The sequence below is a fragment of the Podarcis muralis genome, chromosome 1, assembly GCF_964188315.1.
Source record: "Podarcis muralis chromosome 1, rPodMur119.hap1.1, whole genome shotgun sequence".
Classification (NCBI taxonomy): domain Eukaryota; kingdom Metazoa; phylum Chordata; class Lepidosauria; order Squamata; family Lacertidae; genus Podarcis; species Podarcis muralis.
Window position 1 is genome coordinate 1895874 of NC_135655.1, and position 23525 is coordinate 1919398.

Sequence of the window (23525 nt, forward strand, 5' to 3'; positions counted from 1 at the left end):
TCCCACAGCCTGTTGCCAGTTGCCCAGCCTAGACTTCAGCTGCCCAGCCCTTGCGGAGGGTGTTGTTGGTTGTGCACTTGCATTTGTGGTGGCATCTGTGGTCCTTCCCCCTCCTCATTTAATGTCCCCCAACAACACTGTGAGTAGGCTGAGAGGTGGCGGCTGGCCCCCAGGCTCACCCAATGAGCTTCATGCCCAAGTGGGGGAGATTTGAACCCTGGTCTCTCCCAGGTCCTGGCCCAACACTTGAACCACTACACCACACTGGCTCCCAGTTTTAACAAGGCAGCGCAAGAGGCGGAGAAATGCCTGGGACTAGAAAAGAAGGGGCTGTCCTTGTGAAAGGTGAACAACTTGAAGGGTATGGAAATCTCCCTCCTAAGGCCTCTGCCATTTCCCATGTGGAATCAGAGTTGCATCATCATCCTCACTGGCCTCAATGGAAAGATGTGGATGTTGAGATTTCCATTCCACCTTAATGTCAACATGTCGACAGTGACATCTTGTGTTGCTGTGGGCATGTTCGAGGGGAAAGCCATCCATGGGCATCCACTGCAGGAGGAGGAGGAGGAGAAGGAAGGTGTTTACATGCCAGAGTCCTCCTTCCCCAAAGACCCAAAGGCCACTGGCTCCCGGTGAGCCACTGAGGCGTGTTGGAACCTGACCAGCTCTGTTTGCTTCCGCAGCCGGAGCCTTGTTTATTTGCTTTTGAGCCTCTCGTAATGATAGGTGAGTCCATGGTGCAATTAAGCACTTCAGCTGGCACAGAGGAGCCAGGAGCTGGGTGGACAGGAAGGGCTGATGTCTGAGCCGAGGGATGCTGCTGCTGCTGGTAAACATCTTGAGGGGAAGAAGGCTCCCCACCAGCCCTCCGGCTGTGAAAGAGGGGCTGCCCAGCTCTGAGAGCAGCTGTGGAACTGCTCTAGATGTTAAATAAGCAGAGACTGTGGATGTATTCCTCTCTCTCTGTGTATAAGTGTAAAAGCGGTGCTTCCTGGCCTATCCTATCTTTACCATCACTCCCTAGGAAGCTGGGGAACTCTCCTTCCTTAGAGATTGTTAAGCAGAGGTTGGATGGACACCTGTCATGGATGCTGATGGCATTGGCAGGAGGTTGCCAACCCCAGAGCCGCCCTGGACCCTTCCAACTCTACGGTTTTATGATCAGGACCAAAACGGCCCACAGAACCACGGGATAGTTGGTAGGGATGGGAGGGACACACTCCCACATGCTCACCCCCTTGCACAATTCAGGTGCCGGGTTCATCAGTGGATGGGGGGGTGTACTTGCTAACCGACACAGAACACATTTTTCAGCCTTCATTTGTTTATAATTTCTAAACATGGAGGTTGCTGCTAGTTTAAATGGCTTTGGGGGTTGGGGAAAGAATTGGGCAAATCCGTGGAAGAATTGTTGTGTTCCTAAGGTTGCTTGAGTTCTTGTGAGATGTGAAAAGGAAGACAACTGTGCAGCCCTTGGCAAAACATCCTTGGACATGTCCAGACGTCTCTCCCTTGCCCCTCGCTGAATCCCCCCTCCTCCTCAGTATTTCATCACCTTCTCTGTCAAATTCAATAAGCAGGGATGGATTAATTGGCATGATTAAACAGACAGTGGCTTAACCTCCATTTGAAAAGCAGAGCCCCTGTTAATTGGACCTGATCTTCAGGAAGATTCATGCTTTCAACTAGCCCACTAATTCCTGCCCTGCCTGTCCGTGGGGAGGAGAGTGCCCCCCCCCCCCCGGTTCAATGATGACACAAAGCAGCCACAGACCAGCCCATAGCCCAGAATTGGCCACTGTTGGGCTCAGGAGCGATGGTGGAGAGATCTGATTGTGTTTCAGTAGGGAGATGCCTGAGTCACCTTTCTCAAGCCAACATAAAATTGCAGTTCCCACAAATAGTAAGATGCAGTTCTCCAGCCAAACAATATATACAGAATTGCATTGTGTTGGGGGGTATACTTTGCAAAAATGTTTATATTAAAAATGTGTGTTTGTTAATGGGAAATTTCCATTAAAATGCTGGTGGATTTTTACAGTATTTTTTTTTAAAGCAAATTGCTGCAGAAATGTGGGAAATATTGGCGAAATGAAGAACATTATTATTTAGTTGCTTTTTTGAAAGGATGAACTCAAAGCAAATTACAGAAACAAACTTTAATACAAGCATTAAAACCAAGCTTAAGACTCACAATAATATACAGAAAAGAGCAGATCCAGCTCAGGCCCATTGACAGGCTCTGCCACCTGCGCTCTTGGGAGCCAATCCTTCCTCCTCCAATCTTGCTGCTTGTGTTAGGTTGTTGGGCTACTGGGCATCAGTTGAACTCTTGCAGAACTACAAAAAAAATCCCTATATGCCTTATATTCCACTCTTGTGTACTTCATTTCTTAAAGGCGCCAATGCTTTTGCAGCAGTAGCAGCAGGTTAATGCTGCGCTCTCAGGACTTTGCAGAAAGTGAAGGGAATGGCAGAGAATTTCAGTGTAGGGTTAAAACATCAGGTGCCAGGGCAGATGGTGCCTCAAAGTCACTGTGGGGAGCTCCCAGCTCCCATCAGAGTTCCTCCTCCTCCTCCATTTCCTTATTATCCACTTGACTTTCAAAAGTGTTTCCCCTGTTTTCTCTACAATTCAAGTGGAAAGGATAGTGCAATTAGTTGTATGTCTTGGGGAAAAGAAGCTCCCATCTCTCTGAGCAAATAGGCTTCTAATGTGTGTGTATAAGAAGACACTAAATCAGAAAGGAATTACTTTCACTTGCTTTTCAAAACAGTAGCTGTAAAACATTGATTCTCCGGATCCTTATTTGAGAATCGTTTTCAAGTGTACCTGTATGCTAATCTGAAGTAGTCACAGTAAAAACGGGAGGAAGGTGGTCTTTAATCTGCATTAATTCAGCTAGCCCACTTTTGCCAGAATTTTTCAGACTAGGTTTGGAAGTGCCAAAACTGCTGCATGCCCATGTGTGGCATACTGTCTATGCAGCCTTAAAACCACAAATCCCATGGTGCAGTGCAAGTGCATGTGCAAAAACTGTGGCACCCCTCATCTCTAAGTAGGGGAGCCTTTAACTGGAGGCAGCATTGAAAAAGGCAGCGTAAATGGAACCAGCTGCTGCTCAAATGGGGGGGGGGGCAGATTTTCCATGGGAATCTGCTGCTGTTTATCTTCCTGACTGTATATGCTGCAGTGCTGTCATATAAATGATAATCGGACTATCAGTTAGAACTTCATGGCTACTGGATTCAGGAGTGGGTCTTAGACACACACACACACACACACACACACACACACACACACACGTGTGTGTTTCCGTCTGCCCTGATTGGGAGAGGCAGGGAGTCTTTTCCCTGTTGATAGTGAAGGTCACTTTCCGCCCCCTCCTTATTGTCAGGTACAAGAAGCTCCCGGGAGCCCCAGAAGAGCCAGAAATAGACCGACAGGCTCTGAGGATCACTATCTGGGGAGCCGCAGCTTCTGCTTCTCCATTAATAACCGTAGAAGGCTTGGCCGGCTGCACGGAGGTCTCCGTGCCAGAGCCTGGCCCGGGGTGAGACTGCTGGGTGCCGCCAAAGGTGCTGCTGTCATTGTGGTTCCTTGCGGGGAGGGGAGGGTGACCTGTAAGAGCGGCAGGCTGGAGAAGAGGGGTCCTGCCTGGGCCACAAAGTGGGTAAGTGCTTCTGATATATAAGGTCAAGGAACCCAGGAGCTGAGGGCTCATTCAGGCAGGGGGCAGGGCGGCCCTTGCCCCATTGCTGCCTGGCAAGTAAACATTAGCTGGAAGCTGAATGCCCCTCTTCTTGGGGCAATCTGGGGAAGACAGCACACTTTGTAGCTGGGGGTCTGCAGTGGACCGGCACCCACTTCCTCACGCAGAGCCCCTGGGCTGCCGAGTGTTGGGGCAGGCAGAGGTTGGACTGGAAACGCCACTGGGCAGATGGGCACTGCTAAGAAAGTGAGGAGCTTCTGAAATATTCCAGCTTCTTTCTCTGGATGCTGAGCTTTATTTTTCTTAAAATAATAATAAACTAAAGGTTGTATCCGGTGTGAGTTATATTCAGAGTAGACCCATTCAAATGGATAGAGATGGCCAGTGGGTCTACTCTGAGTAGCACTCACACTGGTTTCAGCCCCGAGTTTTGGTCAGCCTTTTATTGTGTCCTTCTGAAGTGCTGCTGAATAATAACAATTACAATAACTTACTATATGCTATCCATCTGACTGGGTTACCCCCAGCCACTCTGGGCAGCTTCCATCAAATTAAGATACAGTACACCAAACATTAAAAACTTCCCTGTCCAAGGCAGGGGAGTTGATGCCCTCAGGGCCTCCAGCATTTCATCTGAGAGATGCACCACTTTGAGAAGCAGTTTTAAAAGTAGGATATAAAAATGTAAATTGATGAAAGGAAGCACTTGGCCACATTGCCCTAATGTTTGAGTATGTTGATGTTATTTAACGAACACTCTGGGCTGCCTGGCTTAGGGGATTTTATTTGTTTTGTGTGTGTTTGTCTATTTAACATTCAGGAACCAGGGGCAGATTAGCCCAATGTTGCCTACTCTGCTGGTGGGAGACTTTCCGGGGTCTGAGGCGGGTGTGTGTGTGTGTGTGTGTGTGTGTGTGTGTGTGTGTCTTCCTTCCATCAGTACTTGCTGCCTGCTCCTTTTTAACCAGAGTTGCTACCAGGATTTGAACCCAGGGATCCCCTGCATGCAGAGTGCCTTGATGCCCCTCCCTCAGTAAGCACAGCCCAGGGGATCCCCCACCAGCACTGCCTCTCTGCTGGTGGAGTTGCCTGGGTGCCGCAAATGATTTCTGGGCTCCATCCCTTAAAGAGCTGCTGTGGAGAGGGAATGTTAGGCAGGGACAGCTGATCCTCCCTTGGAATCATAGAACTGTAGAGTTGGAAGGAACCCTGGGGGTCATCAAGTCCAACCCCCTGCAATCCAGGGATTTGCATGCAGTCTCATGTCCAGTTTGAAACCATACTGGACCCTGCTTAGCTTTTTCTTCTGGGCAGCTGGTCTTACAGCTTAGGTTACACATGAGAGTCCAGTTTTTCTTTTACTAAGTGCGCGTCAGGCACCCATTGTTGTATTCCACCACTGCACCGCTTGGCTTTCTGCCTGTGAAAGGCACACTATCACCAGATGTGTGCACCTGCAAATCAACTTCCTTGCTCAGCCAGGGCAAGTGACTCTTTGCCACCTGGCAAGATCCTGACCCCACACCCCTTTCCAGAATGCTCCTGTGTGTGGCTGTTTGGAGAAACCCGGAGAAGCCAAGGGAAGAGGGAAAGCAGCAAAGAGAGATTGCCTCAGACCCTTCCCTTTTTTTCTCCATCTCCATCTTCCTCCCCAATCTCTCCCGAGGAAGGAGTCAGGGGGGACAAAGTGTTTTGAAGGGTCCTTTGCACTAAGTTTAGGGAGAGTGCAGAAACTTCAGGAATAGCTCCTGCTTTTTCTTAGCTTCTGTACACCCTCAGCATCTGCCAGAAGATATTTGGGGACGGGGGAATTGTTGTTGGTCAAAAATTACTAGCCAAGACAAGATTTGCCTGTCCAATAGGGAGCCTGGTGTTTGCCCGTTGGCAGTGTGTTTCCCCAGAGCACCCTCCTTTGACCCTGAAGAGCCAGCAGGCGGAGGCTCCCTCTGTGCAGGCACGAGGCTTCCGGGGTCCAGTTGCAGAGGTGCCCTTTCTCTCTGGCCCAGGAAGCTCTCCTGGCTCCTGCAAGTGCCACTCCTGCTGCTTGCTGGGTCTCATAAGTGGCTCTGGCCGATAGAGCAGCTCCCGGTGCATGATGCGTGGCTTGGAAGAATTTCAGCTGCCATGGCTGCTGGCAGTGGTGCTGTGATAGCAGGCAGCCTCTGTTTGTCTAAGCTGGTTGCGCTGACGTCAGGGCTGGGCAAGCAAGGAGCAGGCCAACCTGATTGAATTACAGAAGGATCGGCCCTTGGCTGAGGAGTGGGGGAGGCAGAGAAGCTGCTGGCCGCTTCTTCTAGCCAGGCAACAACAGCCGACCCCACACATGGCTGCCAGGCTGAAAAGAGGATTAGACCATTCTTGCATCCCTAGTTGCTAACCAGTATAGAATGGAGCGTCCATCTCCAGAGACAGTCTACTTCTGAGTCCTAGGCCCTGGGGACAGATAACTGGGAGTGGGGTGATGGTTGCCTAGTGCCCTGCTTGTGAGATTCCTGGAGGTGCCTGGCTAGTGGCTGTTGGATACTTCTGTTGGACACCAAGACGGCCTCTCAGGCTGACCCATCTTTGGGGCTGCTCTTCTCTTCAGGGGAGCTGCTTCCAGGCCTGCAGGCTGACCACCTGGAGAGTGGCCACACCTACTCTGCACATGTCTAGGATAAGGGGGCAGGGATAGGCCTGTCCCAGTTTCCCATATGCAACTGAAAAGGCTGTAACACATTTTGGGAGCATCCCTTTTGCATGCAGGAGGACCCAGATCCCAGCTGGGCAGGGCTGGGAAAGAAAGGGCAGCTGCCAGTCAGTGAAGGCAGAGTGGAGTTAGGTGGACCTACCTGCCTGTCGGTCAAGGGCAGATCTTTGTTTTGTTTCTGGAACTTGCATCCGAGGAGACCCCTCCAAGGCAGAGACTGCGGCTCCTCATCTTCTCAGGAGGATCTCAGGCACATTGTTAGCTCTTCAGACCCTGTGTCTGAATTTGCAAGGAATTTAATGTAACCCCCCCCCCCCCAATATTTCCCAATCCAAAGGGACTTCTTCATTCCTGTTGGGCCTTTTTCTGGTGGGGCAGCCATCCCTCCAAAGAGGGTTTGCAAAATGCTCTTGTGCAGCCTCTCCTAAGGACTGTGGGAAACCCAAGCAAAGGTCTGCACATGTCTTGGACTGACCACAGCCCCCATCAGTGCACCCAGAGGGCCCCACCCCACCCGCAGGAGCCTCTGGTGAAGAAGGGCTCTCAGGTAGCAGCTAGTGATGAGGATGGGGCCTCTGGCAGAGAAGTGGGAAAGAGACAAGCAGCCTGACTTGGCCTAAGGTGGCTTTCTTATAGATTGGTACCCTTTCCCCCTTTGTAAAGGATCTTGGGTCCCAATCCAAAACATGGCAAGCAATGACAGGTTTTTCTCTCTCCAGTTCCCAAATGTGCTGGGACTTGGGGTGGGCTGGCTGATCCTAGTTCTGCAGGTGGTCTCTAGGACAGAAGAGGTTTGCTCCCTTCCCAAACTGCAGCTTTCCCTGGACCCTTTGAAGGAAATGGACACCTCTCGGGGGGTCACAAGGGTGGGTCTCCAGGCATGCCAAGCCCCTCTTCTTCACAGAATTGTAGACCCCCTGCAATGCAGGAATCTCAACTCAAGCATATGCAATGGAGCAATCCATTTTCCTGCTGCCGCACTTTTATACCTGAGCCCCTCTGCCCCCCCCCCCGGTGCCTGCACTACCCCTACCCCCAGCATGTGGCTGACCCTTTCCCCCTCTCTACTTCTTCCCCTCCCCCAGATGCTCGAGCCAGAGGCTGCAGCGCCAGGGGCCTTGCCCTCCACAAGGGAGGACAGAACAAGTCCCACGGCCCACGCCATGAGGGAGGACTCGGTGGAGGAGACAATGGCAGTGGCCCAGGACCCCCCAACAACAGGATCCAGGGAGAAGGGGGCCCCCAGCCCTGGGAAGCACAAGGAGGAGGAGGAGGAAGGGACCAAAGAGACCCATCTCAGCCCCACAGCCTTTGCCATCCCCAAGCTGCGGCTGGAGGACACGGCAGCCATCGCCACATTTGATCTTGATGGCCCAGCAGACTTTGGGGAGGAGGAGGAAGAAGAAGAAGAGGAGGAGGAGGAAGAGGAGGAGGAGGAGGAAGACGAAGATGAGGAGGATGAAGAGGACGAGGACAGTCACGAGGCCTACCTGAGCAGAGGGGAGGTGAAGCGCTGCAGCATGTTTGAAGCCTCAGCCGGCGAGCCACCAGCCTGCAGCCTGAGCGCCCAGAACTCACTACGGCGGCGCACACATAGCGAGGGGAGCCTCCTGCAGGATCCGCGGGGCGGGCACTGCTTCACCTCCGACACCAGCCTCAACTACGCCGAGGCCCAGGGCCCAGGCACCAGCTGGACACTGCCATCCCCCCAGACACTCAAGAAGGAGCTGGCCAGGAACGGGGGCTCCATCCACCAGCTCACCCTGCTCTTCGTCGGGAACCGGAAGGTAGGGCACGCAGAGGGATTGCCTGCGGGGAATCTGGGGGACAGTGGGGGCGCTTGGCACGGGGACAGAAGGTGTTTCCCCCAAAAAGGCAGGCAGTGGGTTCTGGGGTAGTCTGACGCCCCCAGCCACTGCCTATACCACCTCTAGGGTTGGGGCGGTTCTGGCTCCTGCTACGGAGGATGCTGTTGCCTCAGGCAGGGGGCCGCCTTCTTCAATGCTGTCCTTTCATGGCTCATTTGCCGAAAGAAAGCTAACCAAGTGAGAGTTCAGCATTCTGATAACCTATTATCTTTTTTAAATGCTTCTAGTCCTTAAGACGGGACGCAGGTGGCACTGTGGGTAAAAGCCTCAGCGCCTAGGGCTTGCCGATTGAAAGGTCGGCGGTTCGAATCCCCGCAGTGGGGTGCGCTCCTGTTGTTCGGTCCCAGCGCCTGCCAACCTAGCAGTTCGAAAGCACCCCCAGGTGCAAGTAGATAAATAGGGACCGCTTACTAGCGGGAAGGTAAACGGCGTTTCCGTGTGCAGTTCTGGCTCGCCAGATGCAGCTTTGTCACGCTGGCCACGTGACCCGGAAGTGTCTGCGGACAGCGCTGGCCCCCAGCCTCTTGAGTGAGATGGGCACACAACCCCAGAGTCTGTCAAGACTGGCCCGTACGGGCAGGGGTACCTTTACCTTTACCTAGTCCTTAAGACAGAGAAGAAAGGCTTCTTTCTGCCCTCCAGATGCAATTCCTTTCCCAGGGAAAGCCAATAACTGGCACATTTGGGTTCAGTCCTTGTGCTGCTCAGACCTAAAGAGCCCTAAGGTCACATGCAGCTTCCAGCCAAGACAGCCTTCTCTGCAGCCATCTCCAAGCGCCAGGAACACCCATAAACCAGGTGCGCAGCCTGGGAGTCATTCTGGACTCACAGCTGTCCCTGGAGGTCAATTCTGTGCCCAGGGCAGCTGCCTACCAGTTCCATCTGCTATGCTGGCTGAGACCCTACCTGCCTGCGCACTCACCAGAGTGGTGCACGCTCTGGTTATCTCCCGCTTGGACTACTGCAATGTGCTCTATGTGGTGCTACCTTTGAAGGTGACTTAGAAACTACAACTAATAACAGAATGCAGCAGCTAGACTGACGACTGGGACCTGTCATCGGGCCATGTAACACTGGTCCTGAAAGACCTACATTGGCTCTCAGTATGTTTCCGAGCACAATTCAAAGTGTTGGTGCTGCCCTTTGATGCCCTATATGGCCTCAGCTCTGCATATGTGAAGGAGCATCTCCACCCCCATCGTTCAGCCCGGACACTGAGGTTCAGCGCTGAGAGCCTTCTGCTGGTTCCCTCATTGCGAGAAGTGAAGTTACAGGGAACCAAGCAGAGGACCTTCTCAGTAGTGGTGGGGCACCAGATGTCCTGTGGCCTTGTTGCGCCCATAACCCTGGAGAGGTCAAACTGAGCAATGCTCTACTTCTGCCCAGGATGCTGGTGGGCAGGGAAGCTATATGCTGCTGCTGCTGTGAGCTTCTTCTGCGCTTTGTCCATTATTGTTGCTGCTGTTTTGTGGTTGGTCCCCCTGTTGCAGCTCAGCCTCCTTGGAGCCTTCAGCCAGGAACTGGTCTGTATCTAACCTGATTAGCTGCAGGAAGCCTGGCTTGATGGCAGCTGCAGGGCTGAGGCTGCCTAGTCCTGAATTCCTGGTGGGGGCTCTTATCATTGGCTTGCCCAAGATGCATGTGTGTGAGCACATGCTTAACCCCTGGGTGACCTCTTAAGAGGCAGCGAGAAGCCGACTTCTGCTCTCCCTCGGAGACAGGAGGCTTGGCAGCACATACAAGCGGAGAAATGCAAACAAGTCCTTAGAAAAGTATTTCTTTGGAGATAATTTTCTTCTCTCCCTCTTCCTCCCCCCAAAAAGCGGCCTCTTCGCCAAATAGGATTTTCTCTTCTTTTAATTTTTCATTTGGGTGGGCAACATTCCCCCCCCCCCACTGTGCACTGCAGCAGCAACTCCACCTGGGACAGGGGAGGAGAGGTGAATTGGCCAGGAGGCCGCTTTCTTCCAGCCTTTTGCACAAACTGTTGGTTGGGAATGTGGCAGTGGGGTGTGTTGCTGGAGAGGCTTGGCAACCACCACCAACCTCCTTTTGCTTACAGGATGTTTGTTTACATTCCAAGGCATCATGGTGGACAAAAAGGAACAGCCGTTTCCCAGTCTGCTTCATAAGGATGCTGTTTGCAGTTTTTGACCCCGCTTTCAAAACCTCAGAATGCTTTCTGCAATCTTTCTCTATCATCCTCACAGACAAGTCACCACGTTCTCCCTTTCACAGACAGAGAGGCGGAGGCTGAGAGTGCGGCTTACCAAAAGCCAGCAAATCCACGATTAGAACTAGGACGTAAAGCAAAGTTTCCTAGATTAGACCCACCTAGACCAAAGGTCCCCTCAGCTCCAGTTGCTGGTGGGCACCCAGGGGAGAGGACAACGGCCCCCACATCTGGTTGGCTAGTGGGTGAAGCAGGGAATCTGGAGAAGATCTAACTCCACCCTCCACCCCACCCCCGGAAGGATCCAGTTGCAAGCACTGTGAGCAATTGTTAGCTCAATGGAACTCCCACACTGAAAGGCAGTCTGTCTCTGGATGCCGTTGGCTAGGGAGCAGCAGCAGGGGCAGGGCCTTTGCTCAAGGGTAGACCATCTGCCAAGCATGCAGAAGGTCCCAGGTTCAATCCTCATTGGCATCTCCAGGCAAAGCTGGAAGAGCCGTTGCTGCCAGTCAGTGTAGACAATACTGAGCAAGATGGACCAATGGCCTAGCTCACTATAAGCCGCTCCCTGTTTCCTTGATTTCTGTTGGCATGATGGCTTGCTTGGCTGGGGACTACCTGGAGGCCTTGGCCAGGTGGCAGGGGGTGGAGGGAGGAGGTTCCTCCAGAGGTCATGAAGGCAGATCTGCTCTCAGCTGCTTAGATTGCAGGCAAGGGGATCTTACGGTGACCCTTCTCTGCTCCTTGACCTTCAACCGGAAAGAGGCAGTTGCAAAACTCCTGGTCCTCAGCAGGGGTGGAGCAAGGGGGTGCGGTGGGTGCAGACCACACTGGGTGTCATCCTGGGGGGGGGGTGACACTCGGCACGCCCCCCGCCCACGACTCCCAAGGCTACAGCGAGCAGCAGCTGCAATGGCAAAGCGGTGGCTTGAGACTCGCGGGTGGGGGGGGGGTGACAAAAATTTTTTTGCACTGGGTACCACCTGACCTTGCTACACCTCTGGTCCTCAGCAGCAGCTCCTGCCCACCTGGTTACCAAAAACCCCCTTCCTCCTTACCGTAGATTCCGGCGTATAAGCGACTTTTTAACCCCGGAAAATCCTCTAAAAAGTCGGGAGTCGTCTTATACGCCGGGTATGGGTTCGCTGGGCAGCGGCAGTGGGCGGTGGGCTCCTCCGTGCCGGGAGGAAGCTGCCCAGCGATGCTAAGCCGGTGCGGAGCAGAGCCTGCCGCCTACTGCCGTTGCCCAGCGAAGCTGCCGCGTATAAGGCTGGGCGTATAAGTCGACCCCCCCAAATTTGGGGGATTGATTTATACGCCCAGTCGCCTAATATGCCGGAATCTATGGTAATTCTCAAGCCAAGAGTTTCCCATACTGCCAGGCTGGGCTCATGCTGTGTCTTGGCTGCCTCCTGGCGGTCATTTCCAGGATGGCTTTGGGCATTCCAGATCAGCCCTTCCTTGCAGGGAGAGACCAGAAGGGGCTTGTCTACACAGGGAGGAAGCTCAATGTGGATTAGAAGCTGCTTCTGCCTCAATTTTTTGAGGGGTGGGTGGCGGGGTTTTCCACACCAGGTCCTCGTCATGCAGCTGTCAGCTTGAATGTTTTCCCGTCAAGATTTGGTTTTCCCGGCTGAGGGATAATCCAGTAAGGGAATTAAAATCAATATAAAATTGAATGTTGCCTTGGAGTGGGTTTACATGGGTAGTACCACCTATCCCCAGCCTCCTATTTTGTTTCTGTCATGTTTATGGGTTGTTGTTGTTTTAATTTCAAAGCAGGGCCACCCAATCCCTCTGTCTGTCTGTCTGTCTGTCTGTCTGTCTGTCTGTCTGTCGTGTCTGAGAAAGGGCTCAGAGGTGCCTCCTCCAGTTTAAGCTCAGCAGGCTGCCAGTGAAGCTGTGGGCAATGCATATACACACAGGTATATATTTTATTTTCCCACCTGCTCTTTTTTGCAAATCTGGTAGATTGAAAAAGGTATGTTTCAGACATAAAAAGGGACTGTTTTGCCCACTGTGGAATATGCATTAAATGCTGGCTTTGCTGGAAGTTTGTTTTGCAGTTCCACATACCTGCCTGCATATCACAGCCTCCCAAGGCACACCTTCCACTGTCAAACAGCTCTTACTGTCAGAAAGCTATTCCTCATGTTTAGTCGGACTCTCCTTTCGTGTAAATAGAGTCCATTGTATTGGATCCTACCCACCAGAGCAGCAGAAAGCAAACTTGCTCCATTGTTTTCTTTGTCCCTTCTCCCCCAGCTGGCTGGAGTTCTCTCTCTCTCTCTCTCTCTCTCTCTCTCTCTCTCTCTCTCTCTGTGTGTGTGTGTGTGTGTGTGTGTGTGTGTGTAAACTGCACAATTCTGAAACTGACTAGATAAAAAGAAGGACCCGGCTGCATTTCAAGCCACTAATATGTCTACAGCCACTGCTAAGTCGTTCTTCTCAGTTTGGATTTAAACTGGGTCGTGTGTGGGTTGGGGAACAACACATAGACGCGCAGGGTAGATAATGGACTGCAGTTTGCACACAGCTTCCCAAAGCAGAGCAAATGGGAGTGTGCGCAGCAGCGCACAGCCTGGTTGGAAGCTCCCCCTGTGCTGGCGAGGGCTTGCCCCCTTCCTGTGGGGCAGCAGCAAGAGGAAGATGGGCCCCCAAGTGCTCGGCTGCTCCCGCCTGCCTTCCTGCCTCTACGTGGAAGCAGAGTCTCTCCCTTTCTCCCCTTCCAACAATGGGAGGAAATGTCTTTGGGGCAGGCTGCCTCTTGGAGTGTCTCTGCCAGGGAGGGAGACGGCCAGGCCAATAATCTCCGGAAGCCTCACCTCGCAGGGGAAGGAAGCTGCGGGACCCTCCGGCTCCTTGGCTGGGGAGCCCATTCCCACGGGTGAGCGGAAAGCGAGGGGGGAGGGCTCAGGCAAGTGACCAAGAGAGAGAAATTCCTCAGCAAATTCTCCTCCTGAGCTGAGCGCGCAAAAAGTGAGGATTTATCTTCTTCCCAGGTTACAACCCAGTGTTGGATACAATGGGGCTTGCTTCTGAGATGAACACCTACCCAGCCAGATGGGCGGGGTATAAATAATAAATGGGAAAATTAATAATACAGAATTGGGCTGCCTCCTATTTCAGTATGTTCAATGAATGGTGATTTTGGTTACTGCTACTTATTGGAGCTGAAAAGTGTTGATTTGGGTGCAAATGTTTAATTCATCCAGAAAAGCTTCTGTTTCTATTGCATTTTGTACATTGTCACAACTTTTGCCGCAGCCATAAAACGTGGAGGGAGGGGTGTTGCAGGAAATGATTGCAGAAAGCAGGAGCATAAATGCAGCAAAACACCCTATTTAAAAATGGTGCTCTTTCTAAGTGAGCAATTAGTAAGAATTTCATTCCCTTTGAGTAAAAGGACTTGCTGTGCTTTATAAAGTGGAGAGAAATTAAGGGAGAAGACCATTTCAAAGAAAAGCTTGCAGTGATTTGGTTCTTGTGTTGTGGTTATAGTTAGAGAAGCAGGAAGAGGAGGAACAGAGCAGGGAGCAGAGATACCCCATGGCAAGGGGTTCAGGGCTCAGCCCTTGGTCTTTGGAGGTGGCAGAAGGATTCCAGGAGAGGGTGGCTCCCCTCAGCTGCAGCCTGCCTTCAAGGGGCGTCTCACTCCCCAGGGGCTTCTGCTTACCCCCCACCCCGTCCCATCTCATCCCTGTGCTTCTCTCCCCTGCAGCAGCAGCAGCAGCAGCAACATGGGCACCTGCTGGATCCCAACTGGGCCCTTGACCGAGGAGTTTCTTCTCGAGGGGCCTGCAAGAAGACAAACAGGAACCTGTAAGTCGAGGGAGGGGAGGGAACCCATCTCGGGAGGGGGCTGAAGCCAGAGTCCCTGCCTGGAGTTGGGGAGGCCCCACACCAGGCAGGTAAAGCCCTCATGTGCCACTTGAAACAGACACACACCCCTGCGTGAAGATTCCTGGGAACTGTAGTTTGGTAAGAGTGCCAAGAGTTGTTAGGAGAACCTTAAAGGTAAAGGTAAAGGGACCCCTGACCATTACGTCCAGTCATGACTGACTCTGGGGTTGCGGCGCTCATCTCGCTTTATTGGCCAAGGGAGCCTGCATACAGCTTCCGGGTCATGTGGCCAGCATGACTAAGCCGCTTCTGGCGAACCAGAGCAATGCACGGAAACGCCGTTTACCTTCCCGCCGGAGTGGTACCTATTTATCTACTTGCACTTTGACGTGCTTTCGAACAGCTAGGTTGGCAGGAGCAGGGACCGAGCAATGGGCGCTCACCCCGTCGCAGGGATTAGGCTCTGTGGTTTAACCCACAGCGCCACCCATGTCCCTCAGGAGAACCTTGTTGTTGTTTAGTCGTCTCTGACTCTTCGTGACCCCATGGACCAGAGCACGCCAGGCACTCCTGTCTTCCACTGCCTCCCGCAGTTTGGTCAAACTCATGCTGGTAGCTTTGAGAACACTGTCCAACCATCTTGTCCTCTGTTGTCCCCTTCTCCTTGTGAGAACCTTAGCACACTACAATTCCCAGGATTCTTTGTGTGTGGTGTGGGGGGTGTTAATTAGAATGCTTTAAATACATGATATGGATGTGACCCTGGAAACCCAGATCCCAAGCTGTGGTGGGCTCCTTTGAGTGGACTCTCTAGTTGTTGGGGAGTGAGATGCAAACGGTTATTTATTTTACTGTTCCTTTCCGTGGAGCTGGGGTGGGATGGGGTCACTTTCTGCACACTCAAGGTATCCTCCGATTATTCCTCACATGTTCCAGGGCTAATTGCATGTTCATGGATGGGGCTTGCTTGCTCGCTCCTGAAGGGAAAGTGCTCTGCTCGTGCTCAGAAGCCCCTTGCGTGGGGGCTTCTTCTGCCAGCCGCAGCAGCCAGAGGAGGCAGTTTGCAGGCCATCCACACCAGTCCCCACGCCTGCTTCATGTAGCCTGGTACAGAATGAGACCCTGGGTGCTGGGCAGCCTGTGTGCAAAGTCAGAAGCAGGGTCAGCTGGCCTCCCCTGAATTCCACCCCCCTTGCCCATTGCTGGACCAGGAGAATGCAAACCTAGAAAAGGAGTGAGTGGGTGTTGGTGCATTTACCACTTCTTTACTTTCTAAGAGAACGGGGTGTCCTCAGCAAATGCTAAAAGGCCTCACGAAGAGCTGGGTCAGACCAAAGGGGGCTCAGCACGTTGCCCCAACAGGAAGGCCACAGGTACCCCAGGCGTGCCCTAGCTGCCCTCGCCAGGGCCTGGCGCAGTTGAGGAAGACTGCCTCTGAACATGGAGGGTTCATACCCAGGTGTGGCTAAAAGGCGGGCAGCTAAATCAAGCCAAAGTGGGTCCATCCTGGCTGGCATCCCACCTCTCACCATGGACAACAGCCAGACCCCCCCCCCACCTTTCCCAAAAGAGGGCATGGGAGCAGGACGGGCCTTTGATGTTGCTGCTGCTGCCGCCCAGTGCAGCATTTATGTCTCTGAACCACAGAGCTTCAGCTGAGCCATTACAGTTCAAATCAGTGCTGGTAGACCCCCTCCACCCCCCACTCCTCTATGCATTTTGCCTGAAACCACACCTGGCCGTGTTCAGCATCAGTGTCTACTCAGAGGAGACTCATTGAAACTGATGAACGTGACTCCCTTGAGCCCCTTCCTAATTCCAGCACGACCCTGTTGTGCCTCTTCTTTCCAAAGAAGCTGCTTCATGTCTGTCCCGAGAGGGCACATGCCACATGCTCAGAAGTACTCTGCCCCCTAAGCAGAAGGAAGAGCTCTGGTTAGCGCAAAGGCACTGCACACTTTCCCCAAAAGGGAGAGATCCATATGGGGTCCATATGGGGATTTCCCCTCCTGGCCGGCCACATCCTCTTCATGCAATCCAAGAATGGTAGAGCTGGGAGGGGTCTCAAGGGTCATCTAGCCCAACCCGCTGCAATGCAGGAATCGTAACTGAAGCACCATCTTTGTTCCTGGGTGCTACTCTTGAGTAATCAGCACTGGGTTGCTGCTCATTCGTTGCAGCCATCTCTCATTTGTTTCATTTTTACGTGAGAGATAGAACGGACGAAGACGGCAACTGGGGTCTTCTATCCCAAAGAGGGGATTTGAACCCAGGACCGCTTGAAGCATCTAAATCAACCCCTCCTCCTCCTCTGCAGATGCGGGCAAGGCGGTGGGCACGGGGAGGGCTTCAGGAGTCCCGCTGCGCATGCTCGAGCGTGGGGAAGCGTCGTTGCGAGGCGCCGCCGCGGGGTGTCGCTGTCGGCGCACTAGTGGAGACGCGGCGGAGGGCAGGATCCGGCGCCCCTTTCTCAGCCCGAGGGTCCGGGGAGGGAAAGGGCGGGGGGCCCCAGCTCCCTTCGAGGTCTCCGCGCATCCAGATGCATCCCTCCGCGCGGGGGGTGGCCGAATGGTACCTGGAGAGGTGAGGGAGGCAGCAGGAGACGCGGCTTCCTCGCGAATAGCAGGAGGGCATTCGGCTTTATTTTAAAAGTACCGGGAAATATTATTTTGAAACAGGGGCGTAGGACGCCCTTCTAAATCTGCACTCTGCATTTGCTCAGGAGCGCTCTCACCGATGCCCCACGTTGTTGGCTCGCTGGCATTCCAGCCATTGAAAACGGAGTTGGGGGCCACGGGTGGCCTGGGCGCAAATCCTCAGAGCTGGACTCTTGAAATAATTTTGGGGGTGAGACGAGCCCCCCGGCCCCACCTCTCCAAAAGACCCGGGTCTGGAAAGGACGTGGGGAGATCAGCAATCAATCAATCAATAAAGTGGGGGGGGGTTCCCTTTCAATTAGAGTAAGGTGATTGGGGAGGTGCGGGTATGACGCTTAATCTGTACATCCGCTGCGTCTCAAGGGCGACCCATTTGACCCTTGTCATTCATGCACGTAGAGGTAACTTCAGGTTGGACGGGAGGCCAAAAAGGGATGGTGCTTCTTGCGAGAAAGCTGCCCCTTTGGGAGGGTGGGCTACCCCTTGCCTTGCCAATACGGTCGTTAACCTCCCCGCGAACCAATCCGGGCGAAGGGGGACCATCGCAGGCTGCCCACGAAATCCATTCGGAGCAGGGGAGGCGCGGTTCCGTCCCGGAGTCTGCGGGGAAAGGGCCCGTCCGCCCTGCCCTCTCCGAGCTCATCCAAGGCGCCTTTGACTCAGGGCTGCCCTTCTTGCGGCTGTCCCTTGTGATGGGTGCTGGAAAGGGGGCCAAACTGCAGCTCCCGCCAGGATCGCTCTGGGATGCGCACGGGGGGTGCTTCGAGCGTGTAGTGTGGATCTGGCCCGTAAAGAAACGGGAGAGCAGGCTTTGGGAAGGCTCTGGGCTGCGGGGGTCCCAGCCTCTCCGCTCCCCCCGTCAAGAGGGCGCCCAGACTTGGCACAAAGGTCGCCAAGGAAGCCGCGACCTTCCCTTGATTGACATTTCCCTGCCTTCCTCCCCCCGTTTAACCCTCGGCGCGCCAGGAGCTCTATAAATAGCCTCGCCCCGCCCCGGCCCGAAATAGGATCCCCTGGGCGGCCCTCGCACGTGCAGCCGCTCCCCTTCCGAGGGGCCTGGCGGGGCCGGCCGGCCGGCTGCAGACGCGGCTGTCCCCCGGAGCGCCCGGCCATGCCCTTCTCCCGCGAGGCGGCCCAGGCGGTGGAGCTCCACGCGGAGATCCTGCGGGGCTCCCGGGGAAGAGGCGGCGTCGCGCTCAGCCTGCAGCGGAGACACACCTTGAAGGAGTACGTGGGACACCCCCGGCGGCTCCTGAAGGAGTGCGCGCCCTTTGTGCGTGCTCAGGGGCACTCTTGGCCCTGGCTGGGAAGCCTCTCAGCTTACGCGGAGGGCGGTGTGCTCGCTCGGAAGACTGGGGAGGGCTGGATTCCTTGTCGGGGTTTGTTGTTCCTTTGCAGGGCGCCCGGACCCCTCCTCCCTGCCCTTGAGGACAAAGGAGAGGGGCCGGGCTGGGTTGGGAAGCGACCCTCGATCGCGGGGCTTGTTCCTTTGATTCCACACAGCCTCGCTGACAGCCCCCGCCCCTTCTGCTTTGCATCTTCAGGGCCAAAGACATGAAGACCCGGCTGGGGATCTTCCGAAGGCGGAACGAGTCTCCTGGAGGCCCTCCAGCCTGCAAGGCGGACAAAGCCCTCAAGACCCTCAAGTAAGGAAGGGGGGTGCTAGGTGAGAACAGGCTTGAGGTGTCTCAGGGGTGGTCCCAGACCCCGCAGAGGTGAAGCCAGGCTGGGACATGGGCTCTGAGTTTCTCTTCCCAGCACAGAACTTCACCCACCAAAAGCAGAAACTGCACTTGAGGTCCCAGATGGAGAAGGTTCCTGGAGCTTTTTCTCCTCTTCTGACCCAATCCTGCTCCTCCATTTGTAGCAGTCGTATCCTGGGTGGATTTCCAGCATCTTTAGACTGGAGAGGGTCTAAGAGGGAAGTGACAGGCATCCCTGCACACACAAGAGGATTGAACAAATGTAAAAATCTGTATTTCCCCATTTTTCTTTGCGAGAAATCTTTTCTAAAGCGTGCGTAGGATTTTCAGACAAGGCAGGTTTTGGCCTTGCTTTTTGAAATCTATTAACTGGTGGATTGGAAGGCTGCATCTTGAAAAATGAATGTTGGCTATTACAGTATAGTAAAATGAAGTTCAACAACATCTGTGTTTTGGGAATGGGGGGTGTTTAGTAAGGCAGAATCAAAATGCAAGCCGCTTTCATGTAGGTTGATCAAGCAGCCTTTGCCTTAAAAATTTAATTTACTCGGGGGTTTTTTTGGGGGGGGAGCTTAATCCTCTGGGGAAGGGGTTTCCCTTTTCCCTGCCTTGCAGCTTCTCTTTCCTGCCAAGTGACTCCTCCCCTCATTTTCTCCTTCTCCTCAGGCCGACTCCTGAAGAAGCTCTCAAGTGGGGAGAGGCCCTGGAAAAACTGCTTCAGCATAAATGTAAGGCGGGAGGAATTTTGCCGTTTCTAGCTTTTGAGAATCACTTAAGCTTCAGAGACACGGAACCCAAACTCCTGAAACATCTGTGACTCTCAGATATGTGCAAAATCTTGTTTTTAAGTGGGACCTGCAGTTCATCCCTCCCTTTCTCTCTGACTTTTTTAAAGCACTGTGGAGATAACAGCATCCAAGGCTTGGCAGGGTGTGTGTGTCTTTGTGTAACTCTGAGGGCGATGCTCCTCCACTCCCCATTGGCTGCTTTCACCCCCAGATTGCTCTACCCACAGCTGCTCGGCCAGTGGAATCCCACTGGTGTTGACTGGCACAGAGGCAGAGCCCACTGGCTCGTCTGACGCATGATCTCCTTCTCTTGGCTGGCAGTGATGCTCCCACAGTCTTGGCCAGAGAGAGGCTTTGGACAGTTTCTGCCCTCTGAGATTCTTTTCCAAGCTGGGCATGTTGCAGTTTGTGGGGAACCTTTCTCTCTGCCATCCTTGGATTGTGGATCTGCTGTTTGGTGTTAGGAAATGGTTGCACCTTCAGGACTCTCACGTTTTACCCTTCTGGTGCCTGAAATGCGCTGCTGGGGGAGACAGGCCTGGTTCAGCCTGCTGTGCCACCTCAGAAGAGGCTTGCTGGTTTAGACCCAAGGTCCATTGAGTTCAGTAATTTGTGTGCCAGCCAGGTGCCTTTGGCCCTTGCCTTCATCCCCTGCGTGTCTGGTCTTTAGAGGCAAACCACTTCTGGCTATGCATCCCAAGAGTTGCCCTTCCCTATTTCCTTAAGAGCAGGCATGCCCAAACTCAGCCCTCCAGATGTTTTGGGACTACAGCTCCCATCATCCCTAGCTAACAGGACCAGTGGTCAGAGATGCTGGGAATTGTAGTCCCAAAACATCTGGAGGACCGAGTTTGGGGACGCCTGCTTAAGAGGAAGGGGCCAGAAGGGGAAGGCTGCTGGTTCCTGCCCTCAGCCCTCAAGGCTGCTTTCTCCCTCTGCAGATGGTCTGGCCGCCTTTCGTGCCTTCCTGCGCACTGAGTTCAGTGAGGAGAACCTGGAGTTCTGGCAGGCATGTGAGGACTACAAGAAGATCAAGTCCCAGTCCAAGATGGTGTCCAAAGCCAAGAAGATCTATGCGGAATACATTGCAACCCAGTCCTGCAAAGAAGTGAGTGAGTGGCCAAGTGGCTAGCTGGCTTCCGTTGCCCAGGGGGTGGGGGGTTGGCAATCCAAGGCCTGTTGGCGTTGGCTGTGCCAAGGTGCAACGCAGACCAAGAGGCTCTGCCAAGGTCTCGGGTGAAATGGACACCTGGAGGAAGGATTTTGAAACTCAGCCTTGAGATTTTGCAGCTCAATGCTTATCTTGCGTCCGGCTGATGAACAGGCTTAAGACAACGCCAGAGTACTAGGCTACCCGACCTAAGATACAGGGACACGTGTTTAACTGAAACCTGTATATGGGCAATGTTTACAGCTGGAGGGGAGCAACCCAGGTCTAGGTTTGTGCAAGGAAACTGCCTAGATACTCTCTCCTCCCCCAAAATTTGCTATCACCTCTGAGGGGCCTGTGAAGACTCTTAGAGAAACAGCTCTGAGGTGAGCAGGGCAAAGCCCAGTTGTTACAGCCCAGTCTCGTTAAATTCCCAGTTTATGCCAGTTTCTCTGTCCTGGCTGCCCTGCAAAGAGTTTGGGGAACTTTCCCGGGGATTGTGTTGGAGAGCCTGGACATGTTCTCCCTGCCTGACCAGAGTTTCCATTTGGAGAAGGGAATGGCTTCTGTTTAAGTCCATGGAGCAGATAATGACTGCTAGGAGAAGGTCTGCTGGCTGGTCAGCTGCTTGGCAGAGGGGGAGACAATCTAGTACAGGGGCCAGCAAGGTTTTTCTTGCCTGGGCCGGATCAGTCCCACGGAGATCCCTCTATGGGCTGGATCACACGTGCGCCTGCTATTTTCAGCATCTGCGCATGCGCAGACGTGATTTTTGGCACCACAGAAGCAAGTCCCTGTGCCACGTTGGTTTAGTGCAGCGCGTGAGCAGGCGGCTCGGTTCAGGGGAGGCTCGGGGGCCCGTCAAACGACCTCTGTGGGCTGCTTCTGGCCCAGGGGCCTTAGGTTGCTGACAAGCTGGCAAGGGGCATTAGTGCCTTTTGCCCACTGCAGGTTCAGAACAGGGATTTGTAGCTTTCAGGAACAGGCAGCATTGGGAAGAGACTGTCTGCCATGGGCACTCTGGCCTCAGCTGCTCTGCCTTATTTTAAAAAGAAAACCCCAGCTCTTTTTGCATCTGGAAAGGATCTCTAGGTGTATCAGCCACGCTTCCCAGGGGGCTGTGCTGCCCCCCGCCTTGACCATTCTTCCATCCATCCATCCACCCAACCACCCTCAACATAATAGGAGCCTGCTGGATGAGGCCAAAGGGCACCCATCCTGTCCAGCATCTTTCTGTGGGAAACCCTTGAGCAGGATTTGAATGCGAGAGCCCTCTCCCCTCCTGTGGTTTCCAGCAACTGGTATTCAGAAGAATTGCTGTTTCTGACCATGGAAGTATAGTCATAATGGCCAGGAAGAACAGAGGAGAGAGAGACTTTGTGTGCTGATCACAGCTGTTTCCACTTGCCTCCCCCCCCCCTCCCCCAGTGATCAGCACAAAGTCTCTCCCCCCTCACAGTCCTTCCTCTAGAAACAGCTCCTTTTCTCTCTCCTGAATCTGCCCTCCTGCTGTCGTATTTGAGCTACAGTGACTGAACGGGGACTTTCCTCCCTCCTGCTCTTGTAGGTCAACCTGGACTCCTACACCCGGGAGCACACCAAGGACAATATGCAGAGCATCTCCCGGAGCAGCTTTGACCTTGCCCAGAGGCGGATCTACGCCCTGATGGAGAAGGACCCCTACCCTCGCTTCCTGCGCTCAGAGTTGTATTTGGACCTCGTCAACCAGAAGAAGCCCAGCCCTCCGCTGTAGAGGCGGCCTGGCCGGCTTCTGAGGGGAGACTTGTTTCCGGGAAGTGTATGTTTACATGTGATCCGCTGCCTTTGTGGTCGGAGGCCTGCCTGGACAAAGAAGCCACTGCTTCCTTCTGGAAGAGCGCTTCCCCCCACCCCTGGGGTCAGACAGCTCTGCCTCCTCATTCTCTTCCACCCCAGGAGCTTGCTTTGTCTCTCCGGTACGACGGCGTCATGGTGACCAGGAGCTGAAGGCTGGGGGTCCCACCAGACCACTGTGAAGTTCAGAGCTGTCTTCCCTCCCCCTGCTGCGCCCGGGGGCTGTTGCAGAGGGGCCACTTTCTGAGCCTGGACCCAGAGGGAGCTTGTGGGGTGGCAGACAAAGATGGCTCCTCCTTCCAAAGAGTTGCTGACAAAGGGACTTGGGCAGCACTTGGGGGAATTATCGCCCTTGGCACTTGGGCATCTCTGCTCTCGATAAAGAACTCTTTCTTCCTCTTCTTCCTCTGTCTCGTCCTTCTCCCAAGGAATGCTCAAGCAGCCCCCAACTGCTTCCAGTTGTCATCTGTTCCCCTATTTATTGAAATCATCTAGCTGGATGCTCAACAGGTTGTGTGCATGACCACTGCTCAACTGCCTGTTGAGTTTTTTTGTTTTTTTACTTCAAGTGCAATATTATTAATATTATTATTACTGTTTTTGTTTATGTGCCTCTTCTCTCGCCCCCCCCCCCAATCTCCCGGAACTTTGCAGTGGAGCGAATGTGCCTAAGTTCTGAGTGTGTCCAGCATCTCTGACGATGCTGATGACTGACGACATCTGCTGTACCTGCAGGCAGCCGAGAGATCTGTAAGAAGAGGGCTAAGGGCAGACTGTGGCCTCTGCTGTCAACACACAGAGATGAAAGAGTGCTGTGTGAATGGGATGGTGACTGTGCTGGTTGGGCCTCCAGAGGGGAGAGTGTGCCTGTATGTGTGTCTGCGTGTGTGCGAGGCCCCTGCTTGCCCATGCTTTGGTCCAGGAAGTCCCGGCTGCCTCCTCTCTGGAGGAATCTGCTGGATGGACGCTTGGCCAAGGGCCTGGTTTACAACTGAAGCCCATCTCTGCAGGTAGCTGTTAATGTTGTGCTGTTGTTTTAAAACCCATCAACTTCTTTTTTTTAATGTCATGGCTATTTAGGATAAATAAAGAGAGAATAAAAGTC

At 53.6% G+C, this 23525-nt stretch overlaps 1 protein-coding gene across 15 annotated transcripts in view; it reads left to right on the forward strand.

Moving 5' to 3' along the window:
• RGS3 (regulator of G protein signaling 3) overlaps positions 1 to 23525 on the forward strand; it is a 72848-nt gene extending 49323 nt beyond the window's left edge. For 9 of the 15 annotated variants that reach the window (XM_077933636.1, XM_077933603.1, XM_077933766.1 and 6 more), the window contains 6 exons: positions 7491 to 8192; positions 14168 to 14268; positions 18491 to 18592; positions 19316 to 19377; positions 20379 to 20545; positions 22155 to 23525. In XM_077933636.1, coding sequence (XP_077789762.1) covers positions 7491 to 8192; positions 14168 to 14268; positions 18491 to 18592; positions 19316 to 19377; positions 20379 to 20545; positions 22155 to 22340 — 1320 coding nt within the window. In that variant the 3' untranslated portion in view covers positions 22341 to 23525. Of the gene's footprint in view, positions 1 to 3512; positions 3678 to 7490; positions 8193 to 14167; positions 14269 to 16619; positions 16873 to 17235; positions 18174 to 18490; positions 18613 to 19315; positions 19378 to 20378; positions 20546 to 22154 lie in introns of those variants that run through there. The other 6 variants (XM_077933987.1, XM_028704649.2, XM_028707727.2 and 3 more) reach the window with 6 other exon arrangements.